Genomic DNA, 21,742 nt, shown 5'->3' with positions numbered 1-21,742 from the left:
AGGTACTTTTATGTGGCCAAGTGGTCCCCAGCAGAGCCACCAAGCCAAGCCTGAAGGCCATGAGGGTCACCAAAGGCACTGATGATGCTACACGCCCACCAGCAGGCTGCCCCTCATCGGCACTGATAGAGTCTTCTGCCCTGTGACCATCAAGGGACAACACACGATGCCAGAGGGATGTGGTGTCCCATGTGTGGGCAGAAAGTCTTCATGGTGCCACCAAAGAGCACCTCCGTGCATTTATCCGCTGCCACCCCCTCACCCTGGTCTGACACACTGTCGCTGGTATGACGCTTGTCCCGATGCCCTGACACTTGTCCTGACCCTGTAACAAACACCAGCCTGGCTCACGTGGCCATCAGGGAGGCTCTCATCCTGCTAATGCCCATCCCAGTGCTACCCACAGGTCCTGGAATGACCACCCACTCGCAGACCCCAGTCCTGACTGGCAGTGCTACACCGCTGGGAACTTCCTATCCAATATGGCATCAGGGGACCCTGTGGGATACCCACGGGGTCACACACACACACACAGGGCTCAAACCCCCGTCCTTTGGCCTGCAGCCAGGCTCCTCTAACCGGGTTAGACAGCAACCTGGCCTTCCCCCTTCCCCCAAACCCACTGAAGCAGGCACCCGGGAGCGGGAGCAGCCAATGCCGGCGGACGGGAAATGGCACCGGGGAAGCGGGGAGGAGGAGGGGAGCGGCAGAGGAGTTCCTGAAGTTTTCTGTCCTGGATAGTTGGAATAAATCTCATTTTCTCTGCTCTCCTTGCCGAGTCGAGGATTGGCTCAGCGCTGCTGCAGCCCGCCCTCCTCCTTCCCACGTCCCCTCCCCGGCAGCTTCGCTCCCTCTCTCCCGTGGCATCAGGGCGTCAGCCTGCGAGAGCCGGCCTGGGGGGACAGCCGTGGGAAAAGGAGGGCGACGCTGGCTCCCCTTTGTCCCCCACGCCACCCCGGAGCACAGCACCAGTAACCCTCGGAACAAGTTACAGGGGCCTGCGGAGAGTGCCTCGCAACTTTTCGGCTGGAGGAGCGGGGAAAAAAATAATAACCCTGGTTCGGAAGAGGTAAATCCTGAAAGTTTTGATTAATCAGTTTGCAGAGCTGGCGGCAGGGGGGTGTCGGGACTAGAAGGAAAAGGGTGGAGAGGGTGTTTGGAAAGGGGAGAAGCGGGAGGGGTGGCAAGGCGATAGAGACGGGAAGGATGGTAAAAAAGAAAGGGAGCAGAAGGCAGGAATGCAACAGGAAACTGGGAGTGAGGAGAGGGGACACGGGACAAGAGAGAGAGGCGGGAAGGAAAGGGAGTGAGAAGAAGGTCCCACGGATGGGGAAAGGCAGGAGGACGCTTGTCTCCCAAACCTGGCTCTGGATACCCCTCAAAGCCCCACAGGCTCTCGGCACCTCAATTTTGGGGGTAGGGAGGAAGAAAGGGAGCACTTTTCTCACAAGTGGGCAGGGAGGGAAGGGATGGCTGGAAACTGCCCATCTCCACAGCTCCGGCCTCCTCTATGTCCCAGCATGTCTGCTTGGAAAAATACCCTTGTTATACAGAGATATCACTACGTGTATATATAGCAGCCAGCAGCACAGGAGTCAGATTTAGGCGTCTGCCTACCGCCCGGCACTGCTCCAGGAAAGCTGAGAGGCCCAACCCAGCCAGCCAAGCCCCTTTCCCCCTTCCCCAAAAGCCTGTCCCTGCTGGCTTTCCTCATCCCAAAGCAGTCACCCAACAGGGGAACTCTGCCTCCCTTCCTTCGGGGAAAGGGAGGTTTTTCATCACTCAGGAAGGTTGGGAAAGCCTTCCTGGCCACCCACAGCCATTTCCACCCTCTCTTCCTGCTGTTGAGACCACCCCAAGTTTCTCACCCTCTTTTGCAGTATGTCCCCTTTGGGGGAGGGAAGAGGCTGCTTGCAGCAGCTCTATCCAACTAAACATCTGGATTATTTCCCCCCCCCTTTTCTGGTTTCCGCTCTTCCCAGCAAGCAGAACAGCTCTGGCCATTCCCAGCTAGTGGAAAACCAGTGGTAACCAGCTGAACTCCGGGGGAAACGGGGAGGCCAGGCTGGGAGCAGGAGGAGGTGCTGGCAGTGGGTCTTTGAAGGCAGGGGGCTTCCCAGAGGAGGCAAGAAGGGAGCCAGAGAGAGTATGCCAGGGAGAGGGAGGTCGTGGTGGGCTGTGGGCTTGCTGTGCCAGGAACTGGCGAACACGGGGGGCTGCCAGATGGAGGTGGTGGCACCTGGACAGAGAGGTGGCCAGGCAGAGGGGTCCCTTTGGCCAGTGGAGGAAAGGACAGCACACAGGTCACCCTTTGCCCGCAGAATCACGAGTTTCCCTGGCGTGGAGGAGTCGGTTCGGGTGAAGGGGAGGGCTCAAAGGGGCAGGGAGCCACACCAGGGGCAGAAGGAAAGAAGGGAAAGGAGGAGATTGGAAGGAGGAAAAGCCCAACAGGCCTGCCAGAAACCTGCCATCCAGGTAGGGTTGGGCACCAGCTGCTTCACTCCCTCCCTCCCTCCCTCCCTCTTCCCAGCGCTTGATGCCTGCCAGCAGGCAAGGAGAGCCAGAGGCCAGGAGCTGCTGGCTGGCTTCCCTGTGGTGACCAAGAGACAAGGAAGGAGAAACCCTTTCCTCCACCCCACTCCCTCAGTGTTTGTCCAGATAGAGAACAAGGGGATTCTCTCCTCCCGCTTTTCCCCTTTTTCCCCCACTCTCCCCCCTTTTCCTTGTCTTCCTACCCTATCCCAATGTTCCCCATAGGGGTGTGCAGGGCAGCTGTATTGTGTGGGGGACCTGGGGTAGGGTAGGAAGGTCCCCCCTCAGAGTAGCCCTGGCTGGTGCAGCACATGCTAAAGGGGACAGTCCCCACTTTGAGTTTCTCAGGGGCTACAGTGTGCAAAGGAAAGGGAAAACTTGAGTGCTGTAACTCACGTAATCCCCTCTCCCAGGGTCACTTGCTTTCCTGGAAGATCCTGGGGACAGCTCAAAAATATGGTTGCATCTCTCTCCCTGTGGTCCCAAGACCCCAGTTATGGTACAGGGACCACCCTAGTAGTTTCCTTTGCACTCCAGGAGAGCCCTGACCCAATGGCTATGGTTGGGCTTCCACCAGAGAAAGGAAGTAGCTCCCCAGCTGTACCCTCACCCCAGATCTGCCACATGTCTGGTTTGTCCTGGCTGCAAAGCAGCACTGCATGGCCTCTTTGGGCAGGAGGAAGACATGAGCTGCATGAGCCAGGGAGCTGGGGGCCAGCAGGAACCCAAGCTGCCACCATTCTGTCCCTGCCAACAGCCACTGCCACCCCAGGAGGCCACTGCCACCCTGGGGAGGCAGCCAATGGTGCTAGGCACTGCTGGGGGAGGTTTGTTTTCTCTTCCCTAGCCATTAACCCCTGGCAGATAAGAGGGGCCCCGGGTGAGCAAACAGGGCCAGGGCAAAGCAAAATGCATCTAGCCAGCCAGGAAAGCAATTTCTTATCCAGGACTGCCTTTCACCGGAGCCTTTGCCATCCTGGCACAGCCTGGCTGCTCCGAGGTGCTGCAGGGACAAGCAGGAGAGGCAGGGAACGTGGCAGGGGAAGCCATGCAGCAGTGGGGGTCCCAGCATATGGAGATCGAGAGATGTGAGGCTCCTGCATCACCTCTTGGCACGCTGTCCTCCACAGCCAGCCCTGCTGGAGGGACACAGCTCTGTCCTGACACCACAGCCACAGAGCTGAGCCCAGGGAAGGATACATCCCCAGCTGGCTGCCCAGGCCACTGACACTCTGAGATGCCCCACAACCAAACCCTCTCCTTTCCCCAGCCCACTGTCTCCCACTCGCTGTGCGCACCAACAGGGGATCTGCTGATCTGAGAGTCCTCCCCACTGACTGGGGAGGTCATCACCCTGCCCTGCATCCAGCTGCTGCTTCCTGCCTGCCCCTCAGTGCCTCGGGATCTGCCTGAGTGCAGGGACCTACCCCACCTTCTCCTCCAGCTCAGGCAATCACCTCCCTTGCCCTGCCTCAGTTTCCCCTGCCTGCAAAGCAGCTGCCCTCCTCACACTGCTGACTCCCTGCTCCTCCAGCATGTCTGCCCAGCACCCAGGGACCCAGCCAGTGAAGGACAAACAAAGCAATATACAAATATTGCAATTTTGCTTCCCACCACTCCTCCCTGAGAAGCACATGGGCCCCAGGCCTCACCCTCTCCTCAAGGGTTCATCTGAATAGCAAAAAGGAGGGAGAGGTTTCTCGCCCCAGGAGCTGGGGCAGCCAAGCAGGGCACTGCTCTGGGAGGAGGTTCTGCCTCGGAGGGAAATCCTCAGCCTGTGATGCGGCGTGGGTCTGGCAAAGCTGCTTTGCAGACAGGAAACTAAGGCACACTGAGGTAGGTCAGCAAGGTGAGGGAGAGCACATGTTTTTTTGGGAGGAAAGCCTTTTTCTGCCTCACCAAGAGAAGGGCCAGGTAAGGGGGCAGCCAGTAGCAACCTCGCCACTGCCTTATGCACTGCCTTTAACCTCCTCAGGCAGTTCTGTGGATACAGACAATTGGATTGGGAAAATCCTCTCCAAGGGTTTCACTGTTCCTCTTGCCTTGTTTAGGTTGCCAACAAGGGGACCAGTGCTCTTGCCCTGCCAGTCCACCCAAAGCTCTCTTCGTTGCCTGCTGCCCCATCCGTGACTGGCTCCCACTCACCCAGCGCCAGCAGAAGACGGTGGATTAACCTCTAAGTCCACAACCAGACACAGCTTCCAGCGACATCTGCAGAACAGGGGGTGACCCAGACAGCCCCTGGGGACATCTCGGTGCCACCACTGTCCTCAGCACTGAGGACGTGCTCTCCGAGGGTGATTTCATGAGCGCGACGTAGCGCAGGGAAGGAGGAAACCTGCCGAAAGCCAGAGTGACACGAGCTCTTACCCCAGGAGCATCGGAGCACAAGCAATGGGGAGGCTGGGGATGTGACAGACCACCCCGGTGCTGGAAGCCTGGTGAGGGCTGATTTTTGGAGCTTTTTCAAAGGCAGGGCGAAGGGTGCAACAACATGAGCCTGGGGAAGCTGCCGGTGCTCAGCTGGGTGTCAGGCTCCCACGGCAAGCGGCGGCTGAAGTCGGAGCTGACGCCAGACATGATCAGCCCGCCGCTGGGCGACTTCCGGCACACCATGCATGTGGGGCGCGGCGGGGACGTCTTTGGGGACACCTCTTTCCTTAGCAACCACGGCGGGGCTGACACAGCCAAACCCAACAACTTCTTTGCCCGGACGCTGCGGCACGTCCGGCGGGCGCCGCTGAAGAGACGGGGCAGCGGGGGCCAGGCAGGCGCCTCGCCCGAGCCCCCAGCCATCTCACCCATCATCAAGAACGCCGTCTCCCTGCCGCAGCTCAACGAGGGGATGTATGACGGAGGCGGCGGCGGCCGGGGCTTGACCAGCAAGTTCTCCTTCAAAAGTGCCTCCAACAGCTTCTCCAAAACACACCAGGCCTACGGTGAGTGAAGCAGAGGCTGGTGCCCAGTCACTGAGCATCCTCTGGGGCCCTTCTCCATTGCTCCGTGCCTCAGTTTGTCCCAGGGAGGGACTTAGGGTTTTAAGGAGAGATGGCATATTTAAGACTGCCCAGTCTTGATAATCCCTCCGAGTTCTGAACCATGATCCTTGCTCCTGCTCTTGGAGATTCTCCTCCCAGGGTGTCCCTCAAAGTGGGGCAGGGATGGTTTCTCTGTTTCTCCCCTTTCCCATAGCCCCACACAGCTGGCAGCCTGTGTGGAGCAGCTGTGAGGGAGCACCCCCCATCTACCCTCAGCCCTACACCTTTCACTTGAGCGGCCTCCCTGAGGAAGCCAAAAAGGTGCTGGGACAGTGAAGCAGATCCCACTCCAAGGTTGTGAGGTCAAGGGGACCCACAGCGTGGCCTTCCCCACCTCCACACAGATGCTCTAACCCTCTACTACCTAGCTGTGCCAACCTCTATATCTCCATGTCCTGCTCCCGAGGGATTCCATCCCTGCCTTCTCCATGCATGTCCACATCCCTCCCTGCCAGCCACGGTGCCCTTTGGGGAAGGGTTGTGGGAAGGATGGGACAGGCCATCTGTGTGGCTCCTCTCCAGCCTCACAGCGCGGGGCTGTGCTCAGCCTTTCCCCAGGGAGGGAGGTCTGGAGCAGAAGGTCTCGGGTGGATGTGGGGTGCCTGCAGCGGCCAGGGGAGGTGGCCAGGCTCAGAGGGAAAGGCAGGCTGAGGCAATGCTGCCATCTCCTGGTCTCACCTGCCTGGCTCAGGCCCCACTGCCATCTTACCAAGCCCAGAGCCCACCTGGAGACCCTCTGCTGTAACTCTGGGCTTCGGAGATGTCACTGACCTGTCCTGTAGAGGCCAGTGCCACCGACGGGAGCATGACCTGAGCCACTTTGGCAGCAGTGTCCCTTATCCCCTGCAGAAGTAAGTCAGGCTTCCTCCCTTGCCTCACCAGCTATACCTTCTGCCTCACAGGGCTGGAGTCTGGATTTTGTACCATCCCTCGTGTCCCTCGCTTGGAAAAGGCCCAAGAGAGCACCCATCCTGGGGAAGATGAGCTGGATCGCTCCGACTCCCTGCTGTCCTTCCGCCTAGACCTGGGGCCCTCCCTGATGAGCGAGCTCCTTCAGGTGATGAGCTTCTCTGAAACCAATGGGAACGAGGTGGGGGAGGATGGCCCACACTTCCTGTGTGAAGAGGAGACCAAGGACAGGGTCCCTCCAGCACCGCATGTGTCCCACAAAGAGGACAAGGCAGCATCCAGCTTCTGGGACCACTCCAGGCAGAGCAACCTGTCAGGGGCCAGCTCGCTGCCGGGTCTGTCGGTCCATGCCAACGGAGAGGCACACACCATCGAAGGTGCTGGAGCGAACTCTGTCCGGGCTGCAGGGCCAGGGGCGGCACCCAGAGGGTCCCCGTGGCAGGCCCACTGGAACGACTGCACCATTGAGGCTGGAGAATTTGACCGTGCAGCCCAGGTCCTGGCCCGCCATTACGGTGGGACCAGCACCCCACGGAGCTCGGAGAAGGGCGAGGGTCCCCGGCAGGCCCGGACACAGACCCTGTGGGAGAGCCCCAGCAGCAGCTTGTGGGGGTCGCAGGTGACAAGGGAGAGCCGGTCCCCCGAGGTCAGCTGGAACCAAGGAGAGGAGGAGGAGGAGGAGACCAAGCTCTCCAGCCTGCAGGAAAGCTGCAGCGGTGCCCGGGGGGGCCGCAGCAGTTCCTTCGAGTATGCCGATGAGGAGGAGGAAGAGGACGATGAAGTCAAGGTGTGAACGGCCATCCCTCCCATCACAGGCCCCACCAGAGATACTGGTGCCAGGGTCTTTGCCCTCCTCCCTGTGCCCCACCTGCTGGTGCCAGTGTCACCAGTAGACCCAGTGGGTCTCTCCTTGCCAAGTGGGGGCACTGGGCAGGCCGGGGAGGGCAGGAGGAGAGCCTGTCTCCTGGGGGGCTCTCTGGGGCTGGGCCAGGCTGCTGCAGAGGGCAGTGGGCACCACACAGCCAGGCATAGCACCCCTTCTCCAGCCTCACGGCCATGAGACATCAAAGGAACATTCCCATGTGCCAAAGGAACCCCAAATCCTTCCTACCCCATCCCATTCTCCCCAGCACCCTCTCTCTTAGCCCTCAGCCTGGCTCCACCTACATGTCTGGGGACATATTCCATCCTCCCACTGATGTCCCCAGCCATCCCCTGCAATGGCATATGTGCCTCCCCAGAGATATTCCCACTGATAGCTCTGGCATGTAGGGGCTGGGGTCCCAAGGGGCAGGCAAACCCCACAGAGCTAAGTTTTCTCTTTTCCCCTGCCCCCCTCCCCCCACCAAAAGTTGTGTGCTCAGTGTTCGGGAGGTGAGAGCATGCACAGAAATAATGAGGAATCTTTCCACTTGCCTCCTGCTGCTGGGCATCACTTAGGACAGCTTCCTTCCTGACCCCTGCTCCTCTCAGCAATTGAGAGGGGAGAAACTTCTGGCTGACTGGTGGCAAAGGCAGGTTGTCAGGTCACCAGATTCTGCAGTTCAGGCTCTAAAAACCCCTTCTTTTCACCCTGCCTCGGAACAAGGAGGCTCCTCTGCAGCCACTTGGCTTGTGCCACTATCCTCGTGGTGGTGGCACAGTTTGTGTCTCCATCCTTGTCCCCATTCCCCACACACCCCCCTCTTTGCAGCGCGCCCCTTCCCAAGGGTAATGTGGCCCGTGGCTAATGTCCCTCTCTGAGTGTCCCTGGGTGACACAGCCGCCCTGGAATGAGCTGCTCCCCACGCTGGCCCGTGTGCAAAGTGGCCCTCATAGAAGCGCCTTTGTGCCATGGTGTGGAGCCGACGTGCTCGGGGGCTGAGGTCACCGCAGGGACCCTCACAGGACCCCCCTTGTTCTCTGGGACAGGAGGGGGTGTGCAGTGGGAGGAGATGCTGGGCCATGGCTGCAGGACTCTGCTCCCACTCAGCTCGCCCGCCACCCGGCTGCTTTTGCTAGGAAGCTCTTCAGAGCAGGATAAAGAGCTCCAGGGTGTGCATGTACCGCACGTGGAAGTGCTACTTGCAGCCAGGCCACCCAGGTTAAGGGCAAGCCCGTGTTCCTCAGCCTCCCCAAGGGGCTGCCTCTTGCCAGCCACCAGCAGCAAACCAGGGCAGGCACCAGCTTCAGGAAGTCCCCAGGTCTGGCCAGTGGCACCCAGCAGGATCAGCCTTATTCTCCCTTGCACCTTCCAGGGTGGGGACCTGGGCTCTCAGGATGAGCTCCCCTCTGCCCTCTGCTTTCCAGACCATAACACAAGACCAAAAACCTGTATCTGTGGAATTATCCTTTCTGCCTCCCCTCTGTATCCCATGCACTTATTATTGTCCTTATTAAAACAGTTTTGATACTAACTTCTCCAGTGCGTCCCCTTGGCTGCTGTGACCTTTTTGTCTTTCTTGCTATGTCGGCTGGAGCCCCAGCCACCAGCCCCTCATTCTTGGGCAGTGAAGACGTGGAGAGAGAGTGCAGGGACACTGCCACCTTGCCATGGACCAGGCTCTCTGTAAGATGCTCTTCCACTCTGCTCTCCTCCCATGCAGCCTCAAGTGTCCCAATGTTTACTGTCACACATCAGTGTGACTTCAAGCTGGCAAGATACTTTTCAATCAGAGCAGCAGGATGTAATAATTGGGACTATTTGTAGTCCTGTGCAAGGAGGTACTGAGCCACGTAACTGAGCCCAAATCCCACTGCCTCCCCTGCCCCATATTCGATGAGTAGGATCCGCTGTGGAAACGTCAGAGTAAAGGCCAACCTGACTGGAATGCACCAGCAGATAAGTGAGGTGAGGTAAAAGGGAAAGTTGGAGATGATGATCCCTTATCTATGGCAGGAATGCTGGCTGGGGACATGCCCATGCTGCTGTCCCCATGCCACCTTTTAATTATGCACTTTTGTAGCACCAAATGCCACATCAAATGCCACTTCATTCACATTTATGCCTTCTTTCCCATTTGATGTATCTCCCCTTCCCAAAAGCTCGACTGCAGAAGGAAATGGAGCATTGTGAAAAGATCACACAACAGTTTCCCAAACTATCATATAATGTCCTCATCCTGAACCCCACCTACAGCTTGCTTTGGCCTACCTACTCTCCCTTCAACCCCACAGCCTGTTCTGACCTGGAAGGTACCTGGAATTATCCAACAATGGCTTCTTTCCTATTGGTGGGAGAACCTTGGGCTTTGTCAGTGGCTTGCACAGAGCTCTCACAGAAGAAAAAGCAGTCTTCCACTGGCTTGGGATTTTATTAGAGCTAGGAAGCAGTGCCCATCAGAAGAGCTTGAAGGAGACCATCTTTAAGCCTCCCACGATGCTTACGTAGTTGATCCTGTGGTAGCCGTGCCGGTTGGGGAAGTACACTTCATAACCATCCGGCAGTTTCACACGGAATCTGTCTGACAGCATTTCAATGAAGAACTGGGAGAAAAAAGAGAAAGAAGGGCAGGAGCTGAGGGCAAGGAGGGTATTCAGAGGTCAGCATCTAGGCAAAAGGCCTGACTGTTACATAAGAGTGGCTGTTACCTGTCCGCTGCAACCTTAAGCAAGGTGCTGGGGGTTGAGGCGAGGGTGATTCAGGAAGTGAGCAGTAGATATCAAGGGTCTAAGCAGGAATACAGACTATGATTGGAGACAGGATCTCTCCCGAGGCTGTTTCAGCTACTCAGATTGTAAACTCAGAGCAGCTAAACTCACGTGTGTCTTTACATGTCTTTATAGAGCATATGGAATGTGCACACCACCGTTCTGCTCTGAACAGGGCAGAATAAATCTGACCCCCAATGCCCTCAGCAGCTCACCAGGACTCAGAAAAAGGAACTTTGCTGATAAACATGCACAAGCAGACTGGACAAGAATGCATCACTGGTCATTGCAAACTAAAGGCAATGTTCCCCAAAGCTATCACCTCACTACACCTTCCCCAAGAGCCAGTTCTGTCTTGAGGAAACAAGCTTTCTCTCCACAGCTACAGGAACTGGACTACTCCTAAATGCATCCCTGATAATGATTTAGGATATCAGATAAAGCGAATCAGCAACTAGGACAGCATCCCTGGCAGGAAGAGAGAAAGAACAGATTGGCAGCATGGATCCAGGAGTAATGAGGACAGAAGGGTTGAGGGAGAGGCTTTTGGACGTTGCTCCAAACTCTGGGTTGCCTTGAAACCTGTGTTTACATAGGGGGGAGGGAGAGAAATAAGGTAGACAGCAGCAAGATCCTGCTTCTTGTAGACTCCCTTTACTTTCATACATGCCCCAGGTACACTCACCTGCTGGGCAGATGGAAGAGCCAGGAAGCGCTTACAAAGTGTGAGACAGACAGGACTCACATAAAATTCCCAGAAATGCTATTGCAGTATTGAACGAGGAGTGGAAATGGCAATCAGGACCAAAAGCCCAGAAAATGAGGGGCAATTGTGAGTGAGCAGGAGGTATCGGGTAGGATCGGGAAAACTATGGTATGGGAACCTGCTAACCGGGGGCTTCCTCTCACCACACATTCCCCACATAGCCCATACCCCCCACACACACCACACATGCCCCATAACCCCATGCTGGCACAGACCCCTCACCTTGACGGTGCAGCCCCTGAAGAAAGAGAGGTGGCGGTCACGATGTTCCGTCTGCCAGGCGTCGGAGCACTTGGAGTTACAGACAATGACAGACTCATTGAAGCGGGGATTGAAGTGAAATGCCAGATCTCTGGAGCTGCAGCCAAGATTGACGCTGAAGCTGTAAAATGAGCATGAGGAAAGTCATATGCATGGACAGGAGAGAGTTTTGGAAGACCTGAGATCCAACACACCTCTCTGCACCCAGTTCCTCCCATCAGTGTTGCAGGTGGCAGAACAATGTTCTATTTTGTATCTGGCAAACTTGGGAAATAATTTTCCTCTACAGCCCACCTTCAACCCTGGCATGCCAAGGTGGTTTCTTTGTACTTACCCAACAGCATCAGCAGGTATTTTGCCCTTCACCTTCAGGGTGTCCCCAGGCTTCATATCCAGGTTTAAGATTTCGATATTTCCCTAAAGTAGAGAAAAATAGTCTGTGGGGCTCCTTCAGCCATTCCTCCTGACTTTCCACTGAAACTGAGAGGGTGCTGCTTGGAGGTATCCCACCCAGGTCATTGCTCTCAGCTAGTGCTCCTCTGATGACCAAAACCCTCCACGCTGCAGGTCTTGCATGAACTTCTCATTCAGTGAGAGAAGAGTGAGGTGAGTGAAGCCCGCAAGAGAGAAGAGACATCGGAGAGAGAGGAAGTGAAAACAGGCTTGTTCTCAGCAGAAGGAAAAGAAAGCAGGACAGTCGAGATACAAAGAGGGTTAAAGCAGAGGGGCACTGCCCAGGGTTTGGTGGAAAGCTGATGCTGCCCAAGAAATGCAAATGGTGAGAGTGGCTATGACTTGCCAGTCTCACTCAGCTTTGCTGAGCTGAGGACCCTGGGTGACAGAGAACAGGAGCAGCAGCCCTTACAGGCATCTTCCTCAGAGGGCAGAGTAACCAGGCAGGGAGAAACCAGCAGTTCAGCTCAGAAAGGCTTTGTACATAGGATCTTACAGCCCTAAACTTCCCTGTGGTTTATACATTAACATGACCCCTAGCTCTGCAAAGCTCCAACAGCTGTTGTTAGGCCAGAAGACTTTGATCCAAGGAAAAAGCTTATATGTACACTTCTCACTAGGGATTCCAGGAAATAAAAGCAAGTCCCAGCCTCCTTGGTGGGCTCCCAGTGAAAGGACTATCACACACAGCCCCTAGGGGTGCTACTTTAGACATGACATATGACAAATCTTCCCAACTATCCAAGGAGGTGTGACCACCATGTTCACTTCTCTCCTGCGTGTAGCAGCTCACCCAAAAGAACATCCCAGCTCATTCCTTTTGTGGCAAAAGGCAGCTCCAAAATCCATACCAGCACACGAAAAGGTCTCCACCATCCTTCCCCACAGTGCTCCAAGGAAGGGCTCAAAGGGGCTTGGAGGAGGGGACAACCAACACATCCCCTCTAGATGGCATGAGCTATGGAGTGTCCTTTGCAGGAGTGACATGGTGGCATCCAAGCTTCTTCCCTTCTTGTGCCTCTAGATTCAGCCTCAGCTGTGTGGGTTGCAATACCCATGTGTGGCAGCTCTCTGCAACCTCCCATCCAAGCCCCATGTAGACACAAACCTTTTACCCTGAAGAGCCAGACACCAGGCCACATCAGGTTCAATCGTCCCATCCTCCCTAACCCTTGAACTTGGGAATGTCATCCTCACAGGCAAGTATCACCCCTGCTGTCTTCTCCCCAGGTAGGAGATACACTGTAAGTCAGTAGACAGTGTCCCTGACTTGTAAGACTCCAAAAGTCAAGTGGAAAAGAGAGACAGAGGAGGAGGTCAAGGCTCAGGAGCCCAGTAGTCCCTCAGTCCCCCTCCCAAGCCCTGCAGGGAGCACCTGAGTGCAGTCATCCTGCTGCTGCACAGACAGCTGGGAGACAGCTTCTACCCTTCCCTAAAACATCCTGAAGAAAGGAGAAGTGAGTGCTGATAAGCACTCCTTCCCTGGAGGTGTTTCCCAAGAGCAAGGGGTCATAAAGTCCAGCAGGCTTAGGAAATTCGTTTGCTGTGGAGGACTCTGAAACTGTTGGTGAAACCTCCATGGGCTGAGCATGGAGCCAGCAGGAACCAGTGCTAGGGATGGTGTTTCTTGGCATTGGGTCTCCTTCCCACCACACTTCTGTGTCCAAGGCACGCCTCTCCACACCTCCACATCTTCACACTGCTCCCCTGCAGCCATCCGAGGGATAATACAGAGCCATGGGTCTCCTTCTCAAATATTGGAGCAAAATTGAATGGCTGGCTGAATTACACAATAACTTGCTTTTTATCTGGGGAGTAAGGATTTGCTGTCTGGAGGGTATCCTGGGTATTCCAGTCTTAGTAAATATACCCATGAGAAGGGGGTCTTCTACAGATTTAAGCAAAAGCAACAACAAAAACAAGCAGCAATTGCTTAATTTCATTAAATATAAACATATTAAACCAAGGCATATCTTTCCAACACAGTTTATAAATGCTGCACTTGTTAACCTTCATTACTTGGTTAAATTTGTAGACAAAACTTACAGATACATACAGAAATTAAAACCCCCAAAACACAGTATGCACAAAAGCTAAAAACATGATTTGTGGATGATCAAAGTTGGAATAGGAGAACCCTCAGCTCTAGGTGCACTTTCTAATATGCAGGATGCCTATAACCTGGAAAAACCATAAAATGGAATCACTCAGTTTCCATCTAACCAGTGCACAATGGGTTAACAGAGGGCATTCTCCATCTCACAGTAATTTGATGGATTTTTTCAGAACTATCTTTCACTTCCCAAGCATAACACAGAAAGCTTTGGTTCTGCCACCACCCCATTAATACCTGCAGCAGTGGGTATTGTTAATCTAATCAAGTCTTGGTTAAGATTTTAGCTTTGCTGTACTGATATAAATTCGACAGACTCACCAGGAGGGTTCAGGTGGCTTCCCAGAGGTTGCTCCAACCCATCCGATATGGCACCCATAATTCCCTATTTCCTGGGCAAATTCATACCAGGCAGGTATGTGAATTTGGTCTATAGGTGGTTGTGCCACTGCTGCAGTAATATTCATGGTGCCATCCATTTGTATGTGATCTTGGGCATTAGAGAAACATTTTCAGCCTATCTGGAAGTCCATGAAGGGGAGGAGTTAATCTGGCTGGACTGGCAGGAGCTACCGTCAGGAATCACCTTAACTGATGTCTTTTGTACATTGCTTAAATCCACGCTGCCTTTTGCACAGAAGCTGCCAAAACTGAGAATGCTGATATTTTAAACTGGAGTAGGCTTTCTTGTGTCCTGTGGGTCCATGCCCCCAGCCCAGTAGGCAGCTCAGGTTGCTGATGAGTAGTTACGGTTACCTGAGGTAGTAGTTAAAAATACTCTATGTCACCAGAATCTTTCTGCCTCTTCCTCACTCAGCAACATCTGATCTCCACCCATAAAGGAAACTTGCTTTCAGTTTTGTTTCCCCCTGAACACGAATGTTCTTCCAGCAACGTATCTTACTCTGTGGGGAACAGCAATGTGGGTTTCTCCACCCCCCTCACCCACAGTTTCTGTTTCAAATAAAGGCTGAACTTTTACTGCTTTTGTGGTAGGGTCAGAATCTGCCTCTAAAAAATCATCAAAATGATGACCAAATGTTCCCATGCTTTCAGGATCCTCACAAATATACCACCCTATAGATGTGCTGGACTGAATTAGAGGATGATTCATGTGGGATTTTATCAAGTAATTTACCTAGATTTTTCTGCATCTCTTCTTCTCATATTTCAGCTGCAGACACTAGTTCTTCTAATTGTTCATTTTTATTTAAAATAATATATACTAGGTATTACATTTTCTCCTGTGTCTTTTTCTCAAAAGACAATGCCATTCTAAGAACCTTATTTTCTGACTCCGAAGTCATATATTTTACATCTGCAACTCTTTTCACATGGCAGGAAGCTTTTCATTTCCTTTTGCATGCAAGATAAACAACCTCCCAAAACTGCACAAATAACTTAACTTCTTACCTTTAATGGGCAACTTACCTTTTCCACATCCCATTTTTCACTTGACCTGCAAACTAGCAATGTGATCAGCTATTGCCTGTACATTATCACAATTAGTTTATGCCCACTCCAACCCTGGAGGAGAGAGGCAGCTACCAAGCTTCTCCAGGAGAGAGTAAATCTTTAGCCTTACACCAGTCATCCTTGGTAACCATTTTTCCTTTAGTTTCCCTCAGAGGGAGACAACCTGGGCACACCAGGCAGGAGAAAGCTGTCACCCACAGAGGAACAGTAAAAGTAACAGTAAAATTTTGGTCAGTCTCCCTCAGAGGGTGAATCTCCCACCAGGCAGGAAGAACAGTAAAAGTTCAGAACTGTTAAATGGCACTTTGGGTCAGAGAACAGTGATGCCGATTAAAATGCTACAATTCACTGTTGAAGTTCTCTGCCCGAATTAAGGTGCAAAGGAGACTAAATGCCAGTTCAACAGTGCTGACTTTATTTTACAAAATTAATCTTATATGGAAACGAGAAAGAGAGAGAGAAAGTGAGAGGGGGAGAAGAAGAGAGATAGGGCAAGTAGAAGGCAGTCACCTCCATGGTTCTATCAGCCTCCCACTGGTCCTTCTGTTCCTTGGGCTTCTTGATGGTGGTGTCTTACCCAGTTCACTATATTTCCTGACTAATTCTTATGCAGTCCTTTATTTTGGTAAAAAGTAGATGTAGAAGTGACTTTCAATTCCTCATTAGCATGTGAGGCAAGAGTAGGCATGGTTCTGCCATCACACATACTCAAATCTTAATTTGACAGTCACTGGGGGTCTGTTCTGGGGGTTGTGCAAGGCAAGTACCTCTAAACCCAAGTGTCCTATTTGTGACCCCACTTCTTGCACTTGCACAGTTTTTTGCACTTGCACAGTAGTTCACTTCTTATCTAACACACCACGGTTGAACTTTCACCTGAACTGCAAAAAGCCAAAACCGAAACCGTGCTTCCTTCATGGGTTGTGCATAGGGCACTTGTGACCTTTTTTCTGCAACATGTTCACCACCAAGCCCTTGTTGGAGGCATATACTGCAAATTACTAACCCTACCTTTACAGCTGCCTGAGAGGGAGAGCAGCATGTGTCTCTTCCTGTGTCCAGTTCTGGGCTCCTCAGCAGTACAAGTGAGACATTGAGCTCCTGGAGAGGGTCCAGCACAGGGCTGTGGAGATGATGAAGGGATGGAGAATCTCTTTTATGAGGAAGGGCTGAAGGAGCTGGGTCTGTTCAGCCTTGAGAAGAGACAACTGAGGGGACCTCCTCAGTGGCTGAAGGGAGAGTGACAAGAGGTTGGGGCCAGGTTCTTCTCAGTGCTGCCAAGCAGTAAGAGGCAATAGGCAGAAACTGATGCACAGGAAGTTCCACCTGAACATGTGGAAGAGCTTTACTGTGCAGTGACCACACACTGGAACAGATTACCTAGAGGGGTTGTGGAGTCTCCCTCACTGGAGATAATCCAGAACCATCAGTTATCCTGTGCCTTGTGCTCTGGGATGGCCCTGCTTGAGCAGGGAGGTTGGGCCAGATGACCCCTGTGGTCTGTTCCAACCTGACCCATTCTGTGGTTCTGTCTGAGGGACAAGTAAAACTACCCATGCAGAGAGCTGAGCCACAAGTACCATGGATGTAAGAATATGCAGAGAGGGAGACAAGCAGGAAAGAGGCATGAGCTGCTCAGAGAGGGGCCATGAGATTTTATCAAGATAACATTTACCCCCTCCTACAATGCTCAGCAGGGGCGTTCACCCCCCTTTTATTTGCCACTGGGAACAATAGTGGGAAGCCAGGCAGCAACTCTGCCAGCACTGGCGACTTCCTTTGTCTGCAGAGCTGAGCCTCCATATAGTCAGACACCAGCCCTGTGCAGATGGGGTCCCTTGTGCAGGGTATGTGCTCCCAGCACTGGAAGGGGATGACACACTTTAGGGACCCCAGAAGAGTCAAAATTCTCCACTACAGTTGGAGAATTTTGGAGGTGGCAATTGGGATGATGAAAGGAGGGTGACAGGGGCAGGTTGATATTTCCCTGCTGACACTGCAAAGCAGAAAGCCTGGGGAAACAATGATAGCATGGGAATGTAAATCCCAAAGAAAGAGGAAATCCGGCTAAAGAGCATCTGCAAAAGAGGTGGAGGATCTGTGTAGTAAGGAAAGCATAAACAATAGCTGTGGAAGCTGGCAGCCACTGGTGCAAAGGATCCAGGAACCCTTCACTCCCCAGAGAGATGATCCTATAATAGGATACCTGATTGGGAGTACCTCTCCAGGGCCCCTGAGATTCATACCCAGGCCAGAGGGCAGTTGGCTTGTACTGGTACAGGACACCCATGTTCACACCACTGTGACCAAGACATCACTTGCTGCATTCCCAGAGGGACAGCAAAGACCCAACAAGTAGTCACTTGGTGTGAGGGTGGGGTCCACATGCCACCCAAAGGGCAGGGTGAGCTTCCAACAGGGAGCAGGCAGGCCTGCAACTTTGCATGAAGAAAACAAAAAAAACCCAAACACATTTTAAGGAGGGAAGAGCCTAATGCAAGCATGTTGGCTTTCAGCTGGAAGGACGGCAGGGCAGGTGCTCTGCAGAGTGCTTTCACCTCATAAAATGTAGTAGCTCTATCTGCAGAAGTCCCACATGGTAGATTTTGGGTTCGGCAATCTTTCCCAGCCTTCCTGCTATTCCTGAGGCGATCTCAGGCCACCGGGAGCACCAACAGGATCTCAGGAGCCTTGGGGTGTCTCCACACAGCAGCACCATTTGTACCATAGCCTAGAGCTGCCACCTCTACCACAGGGCACCCATACAGCTGTTGAGAACAGACTGAATTCCTCCATCCCCAGCAAGCTGCCAAGATCCTCAGCAGCATCGTTTCTGGCAGCAGTATTTACTTTGTTTTATTATTTGGGCAGGAGATAAGCCAGCTAGGTGTGAAGCCCTGAGGAAAACCACAGACCTCCCCACTTCCCAGCCAAGGTAGATTCAGCGGTTAGAGGATTCTCAGGGCCTTTTGTGGCAGAGACAGCTCCCAGAATCCACACCAGCACACCAAAATCATGCCCACCATCTCTCTCAACAGGATTCTGAGGAAGGGCTGCAAGTGGCTCCAAGGAGAGGGTAGCCAACACATTCTCTCTAGGCAAGGTGAGCTATGAACTGTCCCCTGCAGGACTGACACAGGTCACCACCAGAGATAACACTCAATCCAGAAGGCATGAGGAAGACAGGGAAAGGCAAGGCAGCCATGCTGGGTGCTTGGATGCATGTGCCCACATCAACCCAAGCTCTGCAGGAAGAGGGGAGAGATCCCTTTAGCATCCTGATGGAAGGCTTGGTGCTAGCTAGGCACCAAAGAAGTGGCACTGGAGACTCACACTGTGGCATGGATAAGGTTCCTGTCCTATACTGCACTCTAGGCACCAAGGGAGCCTGTGCCTTGGACCAGGCATCAGTGTCTGCTCAAGGCAAAGGGAGCTGGGGAGACCAACCATACATTCTTTCTCGGAGTAGCAGCTGCTTACTCTGCTATTATTTCCTACCGCTTCATATAATTTGTACTCCACAGCAAGCTATTGTCCCTTTCCACTGGCTATTTATTTCCTTGAATAGCCTCTGGGGAAAGATTTCAGTGCGGGAGTAAAGAAAAAAGAAAAACTCCACACAATAAATCTCAAGCAGTGACCTGATTTAAACTGTGTTCTCTGACCTCATCTGGGCCCTGGTTGCAGTTCCTCATGGCAGTTGTGATTTAGTCCTGTTTCTGTTTTGATTTCCTCCCTTCATTAAGCTTAAGGGGGGGAATGACCCCTGCCTTAGAGGGCTGTGGGGTGGATTTTCAAAGGCCAGGGCTCAGGATACAACTGAGAAGAAGCCTCCACCACCTCCTAATGGAGATGCTCAGTCCTCCACCTGCCAGTACAGAAATTCCCGAATGGGACTGGTTTCTCCTTTAGTCAAGAGGTGTTGGTTGGCCTCTCAGCAGAGAGTGCTGCAACCTACACCCAGCTGAGCCCCAAGCTCTGAAAGCCAGCCAGCTTCCTAACGGAGGAGGACAGAAAGAACAAAGAGTACTTACCTCAGACAAACACTGAGGTAAGCAAGAAACTGGGTAAGCAGGTCTGTGGATCTGAAGGTTGTGTACAGGAAAGAATTGTCCAGGAGATGCAGGAGAAGCCAAAGCAAGGATGAGCACAAGGAAAAGGTGCCCAGGAGCACTAAGCTCCTGCCTAAGATGTCACCCAGAGTGGGATGGGATTTCTCCTCTGGAGAAAGTGCTGGTCTCCGTATTCAGATCAAATAAAATGGGAGAGAGCAAAGGACTAGAGGTTAACCTCCTTCTACCTCAGCTCCCTCACAGAGCACCATCCAGAGCATCTGTGGAAAGTACTGAAGTAGCATCCATGATCTAAACCAGAGGACAAGACATTAGAGGCCAGTGTCCAGTAGGCTCTCCACAAACATCACCCCTCTTCAGCTGTAGGGTGCAATTTCTCTTCCTTGGGATGTGGGGACAAAGATAGCTGAAGAACTAAAATGTGGGGGAAAACCAACACCTTTCTTCAGGGCTAGGGACAGCAGTGAGAGAGGGAATCTGCATCAAGCAGTGGAGCAGATGAAGTGCACAGGGAACAAATTCAGCCTCAGACTCCATCTCTCTCCCTCCCCTATCAGAAGGGTGGTGGTGCCACAGTGGCTGGCATCTCCCATCTCCATGGGGGAGCTCAAATGTGCTCTGATGGATGGTTTCCAGGTTATGTCCATGTTCCTTTGTGGGGGGTGTCTCTCTCAAGGCAGCTCTGAAGACTGTGGAAACATTTTTGTGTGGTCTGATTTGTGCCCAGGGAAGGGGAGAAAGGTGGATTGTTTGCAAGGAAGTTGGTTCATAAGGGGTCATTTTATCAACCCAAGCAGCCAGATGAGTCATGTCTTCTGTGTCCACAGCTTGGCTGAGGGGCAGGAGAATGAACACAACTGGCAGAGAGTAGAAAAAGAAGGTCAGAGGACTGATGACATACCAGCCAGTTCCATTTCCAGATTTCATTTCCCTAATTCTTTCACTCATAGGTGCATGCCAGGAATATGGGTTGTGGGAAAGGCTTTCAAAAACACACCTGGAGATAAAAATTCACTTGTGTTGAAAGCTTCCCTACTGGAAAAGAGAAGACTTATAGAAAGTTCACAGCTTCCTTCTCTCTGGAACTTTTGGGATCACCCAGCTTTACCCACGTCTTCTTGATATCATTAGCTTAATGGGAAAAGGATCTTCCAAAGAGCCCTCCACAAAGGATCAGCTTCATGAGGTCTTATGGTCCACTTGCGTCTTCCACCAAGAGATTAACATCTATAACAGCTTTATCTTACCATTGAGCAAGGAAGACAGCAGCTCCCTCACATGAGGAAATTGAGGCACAGACACCCTAGTTCACATCCAAAATCAACTTCTCCTGTTTCTCATCTTGAAGTTTCCATGGCCACAAAATCAAATCAAATCACTTTGCAAACCTGAACAAAAAGCTAAAAGGAAGCTGTGCTCCCCTAGCTGATACAGCTGGAGTATCAAAGATGCTGATCTCTCATCACACCATCTACTATTTGCAGGAGGTACTGAAGCATTCAGTACCTCTGGAAAAAATCAGCCCTTGGGTGGGTCCAATTAAGGCTGAAAACCAGAGGCATTCAAAGAACAGAAGCCTTCCTGCAGTGGAAGCCATGGGACTTTCAAGATGCCCCAAGCCCAACTTTGCTGACTTCAAGGGGACCATTTCCCACAACAGAGGCAGCATGAGAACAGCTGGTTGGAACTAGAATAAGCAAAAAGGAAATGCAGCATTGCACCATTATACAAAAGGGCCTTGGGGACCTCCCTCCACAGAGCAACCATCCTGGATTCTACCCCACAGCACAGCAAGGACAAGAAGTGAGAGTGACTGCTGAGTCTCCATCCCGCAAAGGGACAATGGGGCTGTAGGACTCACTTTCAGATTGTTTCTCACGGCTTCCAGAGCTGAGCCCAGGCAGGTTGGACAACTCTGAGGACTTGCAGGAATCTTTCAGACAAGTAGAATCCATCTGAGTCACACGCACACGGCACAATGCCAAGGGTGGCTCATCCACTGGAAAAAAAAAAAAATGAGAGAGAAAGAAATGCTAAGAGAGAAATAGCAAGTTTTGAAAAGCCACAAGAATTAACAGCTCATAGGCTGGAAAGAAGGGGAGCAAAAGAAAAAGTCTATTCTCCCATGTTCACGTCACTAAAGCCAAGTACCCTTCATCCCCACTGGGAAGCAGCAAGCCACCTTACCACACATTAGCTTTGAGAGCATCTGAAAGGGCAACCCACCCTGGATCTAAGGCCGTGACTGAGGTCTGCAGAGGAAGGGGTTGTCAAGTCAAAACTATCTGTTGCTGCAAAATCAGCTTGAACAAACTCCCTTTGATGGCACTGCAAAATGAAACAGTAAAAACCAAACCAGATGAACATGGGAAAGAAAAGCTGCCAAAAAAAAGGGAGTCCAAATCCCCAAATGACTGACTCAGTGCAGGAAATGGGCATCTAAAGAGGGAACTGCAGGAATCTGTAGGAGATCTAAGAAAAGACCAGGCCC

General features: G+C 52.6%; 2 protein-coding genes across 6 annotated transcripts; one reads left to right on the top strand and one right to left on the bottom strand.

Annotated features, from left to right (window-relative positions):
* Nucleotides 1-754: 754 nt before the first annotated feature.
* Nucleotides 755-8,879, top strand: CDC42EP1 (CDC42 effector protein 1). Of its 2 annotated transcripts, none has more exons than XM_015629522.3 (3): nt 755-1,069; nt 4,584-5,471; nt 6,473-8,879. In XM_015629522.3, the coding sequence occupies exons 2-3, from the start codon at nt 5,027-5,029 to the stop codon at nt 7,270-7,272; spliced, it is 1,245 nt and encodes a 414-aa protein (XP_015485008.1). In that variant the 5' UTR covers nt 755-1,069; nt 4,584-5,026; the 3' UTR covers nt 7,273-8,879. The 2 variants fall into 2 exon arrangements, with proteins under 2 accessions (XP_015485008.1, XP_015485009.1); XM_015629523.3 differs by lacking the exon at nt 755-1,069 and adding an exon at nt 2,371-2,475.
* Nucleotides 8,880-9,753: 874 nt separating this feature from the next.
* Nucleotides 9,754-21,250, bottom strand: LGALS2 (galectin 2). Of its 4 annotated transcripts, none has more exons than XM_033514304.1 (4): nt 21,113-21,250; nt 11,471-11,553; nt 11,098-11,257; nt 9,754-9,944 (listed from the first exon to the last, which is right to left on the bottom strand). In XM_033514304.1, the coding sequence occupies exons 2-4, from the start codon at nt 11,524-11,526 to the stop codon at nt 9,798-9,800; spliced, it is 363 nt and encodes a 120-aa protein (XP_033370195.1). In that variant the 5' UTR covers nt 11,527-11,553; nt 21,113-21,250; the 3' UTR covers nt 9,754-9,797. The 4 variants fall into 4 exon arrangements, with proteins under 4 accessions (XP_033370195.1, XP_015484029.1, XP_015484032.1 ...); XM_015628543.2 differs by lacking the exon at nt 21,113-21,250 and adding an exon at nt 15,689-15,813; XM_015628546.3 differs by lacking the exon at nt 21,113-21,250 and adding an exon at nt 14,024-14,187.
* Between the last annotated feature and the right edge of the window lie 492 nt (nt 21,251-21,742).

The sequence above is a fragment of the Parus major genome, chromosome 1A (genome assembly GCF_001522545.3).
Source record: "Parus major isolate Abel chromosome 1A, Parus_major1.1, whole genome shotgun sequence".
Taxonomy (NCBI): domain Eukaryota; kingdom Metazoa; phylum Chordata; class Aves; order Passeriformes; family Paridae; genus Parus; species Parus major.
The sequence above is the reverse complement of the archived record's forward strand: the minus strand, read 5'-3'. Positions and strand labels throughout refer to the sequence as shown.